We start from the raw sequence: 14,854 nt of genomic DNA on the forward strand, positions 1-14,854 counted from the left end.
GTAAAACCCTAACATCAAATAAACAAATTTTTGTCTTTCTGTGGTGAGGGGAGAATGGAGTTCATTGAGGATGCAGGGAAAGAATTTTTCATTAAACACCATCAAGCATAATCCATGAAACAGACACCTTGAGAACACCATCATCACCTCCCACAGTAGAGACCTTCTTCCTTCTGAAACAGCAGTTTCTCAAAGGCATCCGTTTTACTTCTTAACTTGTGAAGCCCTGGGTGAGTCATGAAATGTTAATGCAGAAAAAGGTTCTGCAGTTAAATATGGTTTTGAAATGCTCAAATAAAGTTGAAGTGGTTTCATTGGTGCACATTTTATGAGCACCTCTGATATGTACTGGGATCTGGGATCTCCAAGGGTGTGTTGGAGCTCGCAGATGGAATTTCCTGAGCAGAACCAGGTGAACCACATGTGGCTTACCACCAAGCTAAAGCAGTGATCAAAATTAAGTTTTAGTCACAGAGTGTGGCTCTCTCTGCATTCTGAAGAATCCTGGGGTTGGTAATGAGGTTATATGAGAATCGTGCCTGCTGATAACTTCACACTAAAAGGATTTCAAAGGCTTTTATCTAAAAGATAAAAGATGGATTTGAATTTCTACCTGGTTAGTTTCAGCCTCTAAAATCTCATATTCTGCAATGGCATAGAATTCCCAGAGGTTGAGAAGCCAAACTTTTTGACTCAGGGTAAAGTCATAAATGGGAAAGACAGCTTAATCAATAACTAAAAAACACAAAGTATAATTTTCACAACTCTTCTCTGTATGTGCGTCTCTCTCTTTAGCCATGTGTTGAAATTTAAAACCAGTTCACAGCTAAAATATATTCTCACTAACCAATATAGTTTCCAATAAAAGAAGCTGCTTCGACAAACTATACATGGGATGATTTGAATTAAGACATTACTTATGCCCCTGTCAGAAGAAAACACCTACCTCCTCGATGCTCTGTGATTCTCTGTGGTTCTGCTAGTTGGGGTTTACACAAATATGTAAAGATGTAAAGTAGTACTAGGAAACAATTCCTCAGGTGCAAGAAAACGAATAGGGAGTAAAGAATTTTAACAACAGCATTACAAATTATACTAGAAATCAAAGGGCCAGTGGCCCCTGCCTGCACACTGCTGCTTAGTTGCTACTGTGCACTCAGCACCACACATCTACACAGCTGGCCAGGCAGTAAGTGCTCCCCTGAGGGCCTGAGGCACAGGATCTGTTTGCAGTTCTCACTCTATTGTTTAATCGCCTCTGTGGGATTTCCCACATAGACTTCAGAGACATGTGTTCCAGGTGGTCTGTCTCTGGTCTATTCTCTTCCACTGCCGTTTTAACCAGAGTGTAGACAGTCTCTCATGTTTTGTCCCTGAACCTCTTTTTACTCAAGGGGCCTCATCAAACTTATGTCTCCATGTCTTTAGTCTCCTTCTTCGATCCCTCTCCTGGACACTGCCAGCGTCACATCACACCTCACATGTCTGTAACAACAATAACAAAAAGTCTCCCACCTGAAAATGTAAACCAGAAATTCAGAAACAGTTCAGATTTCCCTCCAAATATGACTCTCTAAATTCTCTAAAATGCCTCCATTATGCATTTCCTATTGCAAGACTTCATCCCTTCCTTGTCTGGGTCTGAATGACATTCTAGAAAACTGACAAGTGTGTACAATTTGAACTGCCTTTTAAGTAATGAATATTTATGTTCACTTAAGAGCCTGGAGACATTGGCTTGATTGTTATGAATGTACAGATGACTCCTATACATCTACCTACATGCCTGATACTCCAGCCATCACTGAAAACAATCTCATTAAAATTTGACAAAAATCTTATAAAATAAAGCCTCTAATGTCATTCAATGTGGAATTGTTTCCATGTCAAATGGTGTGAAATGCTGGATGTGTGGATGTCTCTACACAGGAAAGCAAGAACAGGAGCTGGGGGGTGGGGCTGGAGAGCTGGCAGACTGCTAATGTTTGGACCAGTGCTTCTCAACCTTCCTAATGCTGTGACCATTTAATGCATTTCTTCCTGCTATGGTGACCCCCAGCCATAAAATTATTTTCATTGCTGCTTTATAACTGTAATTTTGCTACGGTTATGAATCATAATGTAAATACCTATGTTTTCTGATGCTCTTAGGTAAACCCTAAGGTTTTTCCCATTCTCCCAAAGGGGGCATGACCCACAGATTGAGAACTACTGTTTCTTTCCTGGCAAACATCTGTTAAGATCTGTGGATCCCTGAGGCCCAGTTCTCTTTTCCCCTTCCATTCTTTTTCTTCCTGCTCTTCAGATTGGGTAATTTGTACGGTTCTGCTTTCAAATCACTGACTCTTTCCTTTGTTGCCTCAACTCTGTTGGGGTACTCACTGAACATTTTTAGTTCAAGTACAGCCATGTTTTTTTTTTTTCACATTCATGAATGTTTCACTTGGCTCCTATCATATTACCCATTTCTTTGATATTTTCAGTGTAATTATAATTATTAAAGCTTTTTTATTGTCACTGACTTAAACTCTTCTTTGGATAATTCTCCATCTCTACCTCAGTCTGTTATTCATTTGTAATAGTTGGGACTGTAGTATCTCTCAAAAGCCCAGGTGTTAAGGATTTAATCACCAGCGTCTGGTGTGTTTAAGAGGTAATGGAAGATTTAAGTGAATGAAGTATGGGAGACAGTTAGGTCATTAAAGCATATCTATCTCTCCAACTGTTCCCGCCAAACTCCACCATTGTAAGATGAGCAGCTTGTTCTATCATGGCTCCCAGGACAACATGCTGCTTAGCTGAAGGCCTGAAATCAACAGGACCAACTAACCAACTAACTAATATTCAAACCCCCAAAACTGTGAGCCATGGTAAAGCTTTCCTTTTTTAAAGTGAATTGTGTCAGATGCCTGTTATGCTCTCTGCTCAATCTGAGCACCTCCTGGGATGAATAACTTTTAAACTGAAATCTTGACATTTCCATATGGTACTGTAACATTCTATATCTTCTGAAACATCCAGGCTTGAGAGAGGTGGGGCTGTTCAGTGCACCCTATACAGCCTTTACAGATGCAGTACAGAGCATGGGGTGGGGCTTATTGCCAATGGGTGGTAGGCAAAGTTCTGACTCTCTGCCCGGCTGGTTTTTATAGTGCCCCAATGGGGTGGAGGTAGTCCTTTGCTGGTGGACTCAGAAGCCCTATGTCTACCACCATGGTTTCTAGTAACGATATGGGGATACCTCATAATTGCCCATTACTTGTCCTTGTCTGCAACCACCCAAAGAGGTAGGGTGGAAGAGCAATGTACAGCCTGCCATGAACTGAAGGGTGAGCTCTCTGTTCCCTTCTGATGGATAGGTGCAGTTCTAGTTTTGTCTCTGGTATTTGCTGAGAGTAACAGCTCTTACATAAAAGTTTCCTGTCTTTCTGGGCTGCCTCCAGGCTGTTGGTAGGAGAAAGGATGCTTTTGTTAGGGTTTACTGTGCTGGTGTTAGTGATGTTTTGGGTTTATTCTTCAGCTCCAAGTCTAGAAGGTATACTTGGAAGTCACCACAGCACTACTGTCCTTCAGATCATGAAGCCCATAACTACTTTGCAATTTTCTCTTTCTCCACCTTTCAAACTTTTCTTTTTCTTTTTGGTTTGTACATAATGGTCAGGATTTTATTTGTACTTCATAAGGGAAAGAGAAAAGGACATTAGTGTCATCTCTCCAGAATGGAAGCCTCAACACTTCCGGTATCACGGACTAGATAATTCGACATAGGGGAATGCTTTCCTTTGTGCATGGTAGGATGCTTGGCCATCCACACAACTCTTCACATCACATGCCTATGAATATCTCTGTAATTACCCCTGTGGTAGGCAGGATACTGGTTGAGATCTACTGTGCTAGATTATAAAGAATACAGTCCATTCTTGTTGGTGTCTACACTCCTACAGCATGTGATATAGCCTTGCACAACTCACCACATGCCTAATTTATTATGAAGACAGATGTAGTTATGGGAAGGCCATGTCCAGTCAAGCTCTTCTGCATAAAGCTTAATCAAATTGAAACATTTAAATTTAGATACCTGATAGTTATTACATCTCTACCCTCTCTGTATTTGAATGATCTCATCTGGTTTATCCAGGATTTCTTTGAGAACTGTAGTTTTGTACTATGTATCCACCCGGGGAAATCATTTGCTATGATCTACTAAGAATATATCCGTGTAAATGCTTTCAACTTAAGTCACACACACACACACACACACACACACAGAGAGAGAGAGAGAGAGAGAGAATTCTAAAAAGAAATGAAAGTTCTAACATGTTTATAGAGCACTATTGTACAAATAAAATTGAAGACTACAAAAATTGGTGTCAGAAATGGGATCTATTTATACAACAGTAATAATGAATGGACTATATTTTAATTAGGTAAGTATATCATAACACTGAGCAAAAGAAATCAGAAAAAAATAAGCCAACACAAGGCAAAACTGATCTATATGATTGGAAATCAGGATGGTGCCGTATTAGTTTTTAGGACTACTATGGAAGCTACCAAAGAAATGGACCTCCACCAAAGTTTGTCTTATGTTTTGGAGGCTAGAAGTTTGGAGTCATGCTTTCTTCAGAGGCTGTGCTCCTTGGCTCATAGATGGCTTCTTCTCCCCCCCCCCATGTCTTTGCATCATTTTTTCCTCAGTACCTGTCCTCTCATGAGAACAGCAGGCATGTGGGATCAACAGTCACAGGAGACTACCACCTTTACTCTTATAGCTGCTTTAAAGACTATCTCCAAATAGTAGCATTCCTAGGGCTGAGGGGTGAGAATTTCTGCATGGTGGTGGTGGGGCATGCAGTAACATTGACCTTTGGTTGTAGGGAAAGGATAGAAACAAGCACAAGAGAGGCTGAGCTTTTGGAAATGGTCACTTCTCAGTGTGGGTTCTGCTTCTGTGGCATGTTCTGTTTGTGGGGAAGGTTACACTGTTTTGCTCTCCCATGTGCATATCACACCATGACTCAAAGCTGAGTAACAGAAGGACTCTCTCAATGAAAGAAAAGTGACCCATGAAGGGATGGGCTGCTCGCCCTTACAGGAACGATACAGCCACTAGCATCCATGCTTCAGGCTATCTTCATGGCTGTCCTGCCTATCACAGACCCTCCAGAGATTACCTAGAACTACAGGTTTTCTTTCCCCCAAAACAGTAAACAGGTGCTCATCAACCAGAGCAGACACTAGTCTCCTTTCTCTTGTACCTCTCGGGCAAACTGTATACCATCACTTCCCTGTTTGTTTGTTTGTTTGTTTGTTTTTCAAAAACCTCAACCATACTTTTTAATCATTATATTTTATTTGAGGCAGTTTTACTATGTAGCCTAGGCTGCCCTTGAAGTCCATTTCCTTCCTATGCTTCTGAAGTGCTAGGCCACAGGCATATATCACCAAGCCTGGCTCTATGATCTACATTTCTATAACACACACACACACACACACACACACACACACACACACACACACACACACACGAGGTTCTCCCTTCAATCACTGAAGTTCAGCTCATTACTAGGTAAGGTCCCCAAGGTGTCTGGGAAGGTACACACACAGTAGTGAGGGTTAACAAGACTTTGCAGTAGACAGTGGTTAAAATTGCAAAAGAATGAAATGGATGCCACCCATCTGAGCCTGACACTTTTCTCACTGTAGTGATAAAATACTCAATGTAAGAAATTTGGAAGACTTTTAAGGTAGCCTCTCGACTATTGCTTAGATTGTTAGTTGGGGTCAACATTGTAGATCTCTGGACATTTCCCTAGTGCCAGAATTCTCTTTAAACCTATAATGGCTCCCTTTATGATGGTATCCCTTTTCTTGCTCTCCTCCATTCCTCCCCTGACTAGATCTTCCTGATCCCTCCTGTCCTCTCCCCTCCCCTTCTCCCCTTCTCTTTCTTCTAACTCCCTCTCCCCTCACCCCATGATCCCCATTAGCTTAAGAAATCTTGTCCCTTTCCCCTTCTCTGGGGGACCATGTGTGTCTTTCCTAGCTTTTCTGGTGGTGTGGATTAGAATCCCTTCTCCGATAATGAGATTGATGATCTTATATGCCATCCTAGCTGATGGAAGCAGACACTCATAGATAAACACTGAGCTGAACTCTGGAATCCAGTTGCAGAGAGGAAGGAGTGATGAGCAAAGGGGTCAAGACCAGGCTGGAGAAACCCACAGAAATAGCTGACCTGACAATGGGTTGCTCATGGACCCTAGACTGATAGCTGGGAAACGAGCATAGGACTGTTCTAGACCCCCTGAAGGAGGAAGTCAGTTTGGAGGTCTGGACAATCTATGGGGCCACTTGTAGTAGATCAGTATTTACCCCTAGTACACAAATGAACTTTGGGAGCCCTCTCCTCATAGAGGGATACTTTCTCAGTCTAGACACACTGGGGAGGGTCTAGGCCTTGCTCCAAATGATATGACAGACTTTGAAAATCCCCCAATGAAGGCCTTACCCTCCCTGGGGAGCAGAAAGGGTTTGGGATGGGGGGTTGGTGGGGGCAGGGGAGGAGTGGAGGTAGAGGGAACTGATATTGACATGTAAAAGAAGCTTGTTTCTAATTTAAATAAAAAATTAAAACAAGAAGTGACTCAACACATAAATAGACTTGAAATAAAAAAAAGAAATTTGAAAGACTTTATTTTGGCTCACAGTTTGACAGAGGTTGCTCTATCATGCAGGGAAGGAAGGAAAGTTTGTGGTAGTAGGAGTATGTGGCTAAGACTGCTCACATCTCAGCAAATCAGGATGCACGAATCCAGACCAGAACCAGGGTCCACTCTAGCACTAGTAGCTACTTCACTTCCTAAATATTTCAGAACTTACCAAAACATGCTCTAACCATAACACTACCTGAAGCCACCAAAATAATAGAAAATATCCGGACAAAACCATTGTGAATTGGAGTAGACTTGATACTCTCAATATACTGCTGCTGATGCTGCTGATGCTACTACTACTACTAACCTTACTTAGGAGACAGAACCTTTGAGTTAAAATATCTGGATGAAATAGTTAATATCTACTACTATCTATAATATCTAAATATGTTACATATAGTGTACACACACACACCCCACCCCCCATATATATATATATATATATATATATATATATATATATATATGTGTGTGTGTGTGTGTGTGTGTGTGTGTGTGTGTGTGTGTGTTGTGTGTGTGTGTGTGTGTGTGTGTGTGTGTGTGTGTGTGTGTGTGTGTGTGTGTGTGAAAGAAAATTTTTAAGAATTTTACTTGCTGAGATGGCCACCCTTGCATCATCTTACCAATACAAAGAATAAACTTAAAATAATAAAATACAGTTAAAACTATAAAAGTCGGATAAATGCACAGGAAAGCTTCCAGAATAGGGAGGATTTGAAGAGCAAGGAACCCAAGAAAAGAAAAACTCATTCATTTGGGCCTGACCTGGTCTCCCCTTGGGGCATCTGCCAATCCAGAAACCCACAGATGCAGAGGCTGGGAAGCCAAGCCAAAAGTGTTGCCAAGGGCTAGAGAAGTAGGGCAGAGCTTTAGTCCATGTCATAGGGGTTGGACGCACAAGCCCCATTCAGAGCTAGTGGGACAACAAGAGAGAAGAAGTGAGGCTGACAGGTTGAGAGTGGGAGTTATTGGCAGTTATTCATATTTAGTATTTTAAAATACTATGAGCTTCTAACTTCTGTTGTTTCTGTCAACAGTAAGGTTGGGCAGCATTGTGTTGCCAGTGTTTGCATGCACAGATGCACAGATGGTGAGAGCACAAGAACTTTCAGATAAAACAAAAAACATTAGGTGGTATTTGGTAAAGCCAATGTTTGCATTCCACACCTGGCAACCACACTTCCTGAATAGACCTGTCAGGAATACATATGTGCATATACCAAAGGACACAGAGAAGAATATTTGTGCATCTCAAAACTGGCCACAGTCCAAATGCCCACTGCAGCAGAATAAATCAGTTCTTCATGTATTCATATAATGATCTTCTAAACATCTGTGAAAAAGGCTCACTTTGCAGCTAACAGAACACACCACTTTGCACCTACTATTGTTTGAAAGCAAGGACTATATCCCATAGAGCTGCATTTATGCAGAATTCAATGGCCTTTACGGGGGCGAGATGTAATGACTGAGGAAACTGTGGGGTTTCATGGTTTCACATTGGCGGTAGACATTCAGAAACTCAACATGGTTAAGATAATGAGGGGTTCACTTACGATTTTTCTTATGTCTGTATTTTAACATTCAAGATCTCATTAAAAGGTGGCCATTTAAGACCTCCACTTAGCATGGCAGTGTTATGAGAAGAGGGAGCATCTAAAAATCATCTCATTCCTTAGCAACAAGTGTTGCCTTAGCATCCAAAGATACCTTTCTAGATGCATAAATGAACTCTTCAGAAAGGGCAGGATCCCAGGGTACACACAGAGTAACATCCTGGTTTTCCTACCCTGGCAAGTTTCAACGCCTCCAGTTAACATGTAATTTAGAGATATCTTGATATAAAGGGTAGAAGCCTTAGAGAGCTACATCCTATATGTAAAGTTGCCTAAAATAAAGAAAAAAATCTCACTCTTATTTTAAGTAAATCAGAAAAAGGATGTCCAGGGATTGGCCTGTCTAAGAAGCAACAGAATAAAGAAGCCTTTCCTAGAAGTATGGGGCCATAGGATTCTTTTCAGTTAGAGAGGAATCTCACTTCTATTTCCTGCTATACCAGTGTCCCCACCAGACCAGCATCCAGAAAGAGCCACCAAGAGTCATCTTCACTGATTCACTATCACAAGAATACAGTGATGAGCTGAGAAGCTGGGAGCAGAATTTCCTATCTTAGCATTTTCTTCTGCTATTCTATCAGATTTCGTCTTGGGGGGCACCAATACTTCCTCAAGAAGGGACAAAACATTCCCAGGTTAGGTCTTTTGAGCTGACATTTAACCTACAGACTCTTAATAAACATTTATATAATTCGTCTCTCAACAGAGACATCATGGTGAAAGTAACAGGGATCTAACCACCACATGAATCTCAGCTCCTGTTTTACATTGTCTGTTCCTATAATACAATCTCAATATCCTTTTTGTTTACAAAAATCAAGAAAAAGCAACCAAGTATGAAAGGAATGTGATGAAATTTCAGGTGTGGCAAAACATGGGGCAATAGGAGTCAGTTATGGAGGGCATCTTAGATTTTCCTTTCTGGAGCAGAAATCACCATGAGTCTATAAGTGTCAGAGGCAAAATGATATGATGTAGGAGGAAATCCTTCTCTTGTTCTGGGAGGAAGCTCCAGAGAACCTGCAGCAGCTAGATGTGCAGAATTTCCTATCTTAGCATTTTCTTCTGCTATTCTATCAGATTTTGTCTTGGGGGAGGCACCAATAGCTAGCTAACCTGCCATTGCTCTGAGAAGAGGCTAGTCAGGTCTGGGCTGCTTTGAGGTACACTGGACCACTTCAGAGTCACACCCAAGTGTGTCACCTCCACCTGTCTCAGATAAATGCTATGACATGCTAGACTCACTGCTCTGTGGACTTCAGCTTCTGAAAGCTTGAGATTTACAGCATCCCCCAAACAACTGGGGTGTGTGGCCTCATTCTACATAGACAAGATCAAATGCTCAGTTTTTCCACCTTCAGCAAGTACTTTTCACACCTTGTAATGACTAAAACTTAGTTAAGTGCATCACAAAATAAGCACACAATGGTCCAGAGATACCACAGGAAGCATCATCATGCCTTTCCCAGCAGCTTCTTAGCAGCCCTCACTAAGCCATTAGTCACCTATAGTTTCTCTAGGTTAATAGTGAGCAGAAAACACAAATGCAGGAAGACTGAGTGAGCTGCATTTCACTAACATGGTTATTAGTTTCAGTGAGAGAAACCCACATAACCTAGACTTATAAACAAAAGAGTCCTGTACTGTCACCTCTTTTCAGGCTCAGGCTTTGTGTTCCCACCCCTCACCTGAGGCTCAAAATAGTGAGTGCTGTAGTATTTTCTGGTGTCTATAATTAATTAGCCTTTGATATAGACACACCACCTCCTAGGTCAGGTCTCTCCCCTCTTTTGGGCACATATGGAAAGCCCAGTGTCCACACCACTGCCCTGGGTGACTTCTGGAGGAGTAGTCTTCTTAAATGTTCTCAGGCCATTCCCTAGTTGGAGAGCACAGCCTTCCCAGCTTGAAGACCTACTGCCCCTCAGCCCCTGTATGGTCTTCTTCCCCTGGGCTCCCACAGCACTTAAGGGTAGGGCCTGTCTCACTGGCACTTAACTCTCACCTGCTGTTTCCAACACCTGATATGGTCAGATCTTATCTGCCAGGGTAAACTGTCTGCTCCTAGAAAGAAGAAACTAGATTCCTATCTTCCCCTGCATAATTGTCCCAGGGCCTGGCCTGGCTGCTTTATGCCATGGACTCAGAGCACAACTGCATTTGTTCCTATAAAGTTAAGAACAGAAAGATAAAAGGGGAGTGAAAAAGAGGGGAAGGATAGCTTTTGTAAAGACCCTGTGTAAAGACCTCTGCGCTCCTTTCAGTTATCTGTACCTTGAAAGGGGAGATTCTGATGGAAAAGAAAGCACCAAGATACGGCTTTCTCTCATCCTTGGAGAGGCACTCCAGCAGAGTGCTTCTGGTCACCTGCATTTTGTCCTCTCCAACAGGGAGGGATTTGTCTCTAGTTCACATTCCTTCCTTTCCCCTATATGCTCTGTTGAGGTAACTGAGAGCTAAGTCATTCCTAAGTCAAGTCTATGCTGCTACTGGCTGAACATACCTTCCAAAATTCCTGTTGTAACATTCATTTGCATTAAGAAATGGAACCTTGGAGAGAGAAATTAGAAAGGTAAAGTTGCCCTCATGGGTGGAGTTGGGACACCTTCTAGGCCTATATGAGGTGAGTCTGCTCCTTTTTACCTGGCCTTACTCTGTGATTCCTGAACTCTGTTCTCCCTGAGAGGCTGCAATAAGAAGGTACCGCTCTGGAAGCTGGGCATCAGACTCTCTCCAGACACTGAATTTTCTGGAGCCTTGCTGTTATACTTCATATTTTTCAGAGAAGTGGGAAATGAATATCTGTTTTTTTTTTCAAATTCCTGAGATTCAGATATCATGTTCTAGCAAATGGCAACAATGTTAGAAGCCACTTGGCCAGATCTGTTCTAGTAGGATCCAGCCCTAAAGCAGATCTTTCGGGATTTGTCCAGAGTCACTGCTGACAACTGCCAATTTTTGAGGCATATTGAAGCCACTCAGGGAGCTTTTAAAAAACATTGTCCTCAGATTCCACCCATGCCAGCAAAAAAGCAACATGTGCTAGGGAGCCCTGGGCACCAGGGCTTCCAAGCATTTACTGGCCGATTGCAATGACAAGCAGCAGGCCAGCAGACCCTTTAACAACCGATCCAAACCTTCATCCTGCAGTGCTAATGTCAGAACATGAAAACACTTTTACTCAATTTTGAAAGAAACAATGCCTGTAGAAGGAAACCGACAGTGTGTGGATTACAGGCTTTACCATCACCATCTTTTTCTTTCCCCCGTAACCTTTTAAGGCCCCCTGACATCACTACCTAAAGGTCAACAATATTCTAGACATGAGACGTTTCCCTCCTAGGAAGTAAAGGAGCCTCCAGCAGTTCTCAGCCTTGACTGTTCAGCATAATCACCAGGCATATTTAGAAACGCTGACACAGAGCCCTAAACTCTGAGGCTGGTTCAGTTTGTGCAGAGATGTGGTTCTTGATATGACGGCTTCTGCTCACATGGGCACTCTTTGGAAAGGCAAGTTCCCTGGCTCATTTCAGGCTTGATGGATGATAGGTAGGTGAGTCAGGGGGTAGAGTAGCAGTGCACCCCTGTGCTGTGATAAGCCACAGTGCAGGCAGTGATCTTGCTGCAGGTTGAGAGCCACTGGCTCAGGACAAGCACAGATATTCAGCAACTTCTCTATGTACTTCCAGAAAGCTCCAGAAGAGAGTCCAAGGTTAAAGATTTTGAACTACACTTCTCTGTCTATTAGTGCCATCTTAGCTCTCCCAATGCCAGTCTACCATGACAAGCAAAGGGCATTCTTTGAACTGGGCACAAGAAATCTTGCATTGTGTTGAAAAATAATGCATTTATTGTGTCCATCATTCTAACATATCTGAATTAAATCAACAGTGAAAAGCATGCACTGCTAAGACAAGTATCAATGGAGTATCCCACATTGCCTACCCCACCCCCACTCAACCAGTCAACTTTCTTCCAAAATGAAACATCCAATTAACCATGACCTCACAGCCAAATAGAAACATCGTTGGCACTTGCTAGGAAAACGATATAAATACGATGTGTTTTCTTTTTCAAATGAGCATTTTGGTCAAAATTCCAAGCTTCAATTGCAGTCCCTATCGTGTCCTTGAAAAAGAACTTAGCAGTTTAAAAGGCTCAAGGTTTTTATTGATTCGGCAATGACATTTTAGAAAGCCAGCTTTCACAGTCTCAAAATGTAAGACTGTGGCAAGACAGGCAATAAATGACATCTGTACAAGAACATCGATTGATTCATCCTTAACATGAAAGAAGTTACTATGGATGGAGGCTTCAAAGGGTGGTAAACAGGCTGCCCATTCTCTGCTGTACCACACTTGGCTGGCCCCAGGGTAGAGAAGTCTCAGTTATCTCCTGTTGAGCTCCAAAAATGCTTCATGAGAAAGGAAGTGATCATGAGATCATGAGACAGGGAGCGATCGTATGGGTCCCTTTATGTCTGACAGCCTTTAGGATGAGTTATACATATGCCTAAAGATCTGCCAGTAGCCATAGACAAGAGGAGCTGTTGGGATTGCAAGCATGTACTGGTCTTCAGGGCTGCTCTGGGGACCCAATTTGTCTACTGAGAATTTACCTCGAGGACAGTAGATGTCAGGAGCCCATCGGTTGCATTCATAATTGTCTGCTGCCTTTTCACAGGTAAAACATTTAAATCCACCAGGATATGGGGTGGCTGAAAAAAAAAACCAAGAGAAAAAAACAGTATCAGACTGAGCAAAGAATCCTGCAAAATAGTTAAGTATATTAATTTTTAAAATGGTTCTCAAGGAATCTTGGAGGTGAAAGGAAAATTAAAGTGAAGTGTCTGATGACTCAGCATTTTATGACAGGCAATTTAATTCCGAGACACAGTCACTTGTATTCACATGCAAAAATCTGCATTCGGATATCTAGTTGGTTTCATTTGAACAGGCTGCCCACTCCTCATCTGAAAATATGAAATCTAAAATGCTTCCAACTTTGAAACTTTTGAGCACTAACATTATACTGCCCAAATTCCACACCTGACTTCACATGACCAGTATTAAAAGGACTGGATACAATTCTTCCAGGCTATTTACAAGGCATAAAACTAATAAATGTGGCCTTTAGACTTTAGGCTCATCCCAAAACATTTCACTACATACATACAGATACTCCAAAATCCAAAAATCATTTGACACATGAAATACCTCTAGTCCCATGCACTTCAACCTACAATGACTCCAAGCTGGAAGGAACTCAAATGTCTGTCAATAGGTGAATGGGTTAAACAAACGGTGGGACATCCATACTATGGAATACTAGGCACCAATAAAAAGGAGCAGATAGTATTTTCAACAACTTTAATAAACTCCCTTGGGGTTACTCTTTAGTGAAAAAAAAAAAAAAGCCAGTCAGAAAGGCCATATGGTTATATTCATATTACTATCTTATTTTTACATCTATGTATTTATGTATGCATTTATATGTTATATATGTGTGTATATATGTATTTTGTGTGTGTGGAGTGTGTGTGGGTGTGGGTGTGGGTGTGGGTGTGGGTGTGGGTGTGGGTGTGGGTGTGCGCACCCGGGTACCACAGTGTTCATATGGAAACAGAGGACAACTTGCAGAAATTGGTTCTCTCCTCCCACCAAAGTGGCTTCCTGGGGATAAAACATATGTGGTAAGGCTTGGTGGCAGATCCACTTTGTCCACCCACAGACCACTTGGGTCCATTTATAAACCACTTCTGACATGAAAGAATTTGGAACACACTGAGTGGTTACCAGGTGTTATAGGTGCCAATGTGTGGTGTGGATACTGTTTAGAGAGGAAGTGTGATTCACACAATTCCAGCAACACTCTAATCTTCCCCATCCTTTCTCCATGCCTGGGTTGTGCTTCTTGCCTTCTGAAGAGATTGTCCTCCAAGTATCACTTGTTCTCTGTCCTGCTTGTAAGCTGAGGTTGGGGTGTCACCTGAGAACCAAGCTCTGGTGGTACTCACTACACCAGGTATTCTGTCAATACAAGGCAGAGGGTCAACAAGCAATGTCAGCCCCTCCCTCTTGGGGGAAGGGTCTTCTGGGTCCCTGTCTTTTGGCTCTTGTGCTTTCCACTGCCTCTTACCTGGAATCCTCTGCTGGCATTGTGATTTAGATCTCTGCCTTTTCTAAACAAATCCTGAGCATTTTTTAAATTTTTGTAACACTACCTGGCCTAGTTGAAAGCTGCAGACACTTAAACAGTTCATCTGCTGGAGCCAACAGCTTTCTCTTGCAGATGGATGAGCCGGAGGATCTCACTGGCGGAAATAATCATCTCACAGTAAATTGCATGGCCCACATGGAACCAATTAGGTATGCTATCAAAAAGAAATGAAGGAGGAGGCAGCAGCTTAAGGCCAGAATTATGGTCCAGATAAAGCTTTGATTTTTCTCCTTGCCCAGAATACCTGCCCATTCACATACTTGCCTGAAATATTTCAGAGAATGGACTGTGATGATGGTACCT

General features: G+C 42.2%; 1 protein-coding gene across 1 annotated transcript in view; it reads right to left on the minus strand.

Moving 5' to 3' along the window:
- Lypd6 (LY6/PLAUR domain containing 6) overlaps nt 1-14,854 on the minus strand; it is a 127,945-nt gene that overhangs the window by 11,613 nt on the left and 101,478 nt on the right. The window contains exon 3 of the mRNA XM_027420458.2: nt 12,951-13,049. Coding sequence (XP_027276259.1) covers nt 12,951-13,049 — 99 coding nt within the window. The remainder of the gene's footprint in view (nt 1-12,950; nt 13,050-14,854) is intronic.

This window comes from Cricetulus griseus, chromosome 6 (assembly GCF_003668045.3).
Source record: "Cricetulus griseus strain 17A/GY chromosome 6, alternate assembly CriGri-PICRH-1.0, whole genome shotgun sequence".
NCBI classification, from domain to species: Eukaryota; Metazoa; Chordata; class Mammalia; order Rodentia; family Cricetidae; genus Cricetulus; species Cricetulus griseus.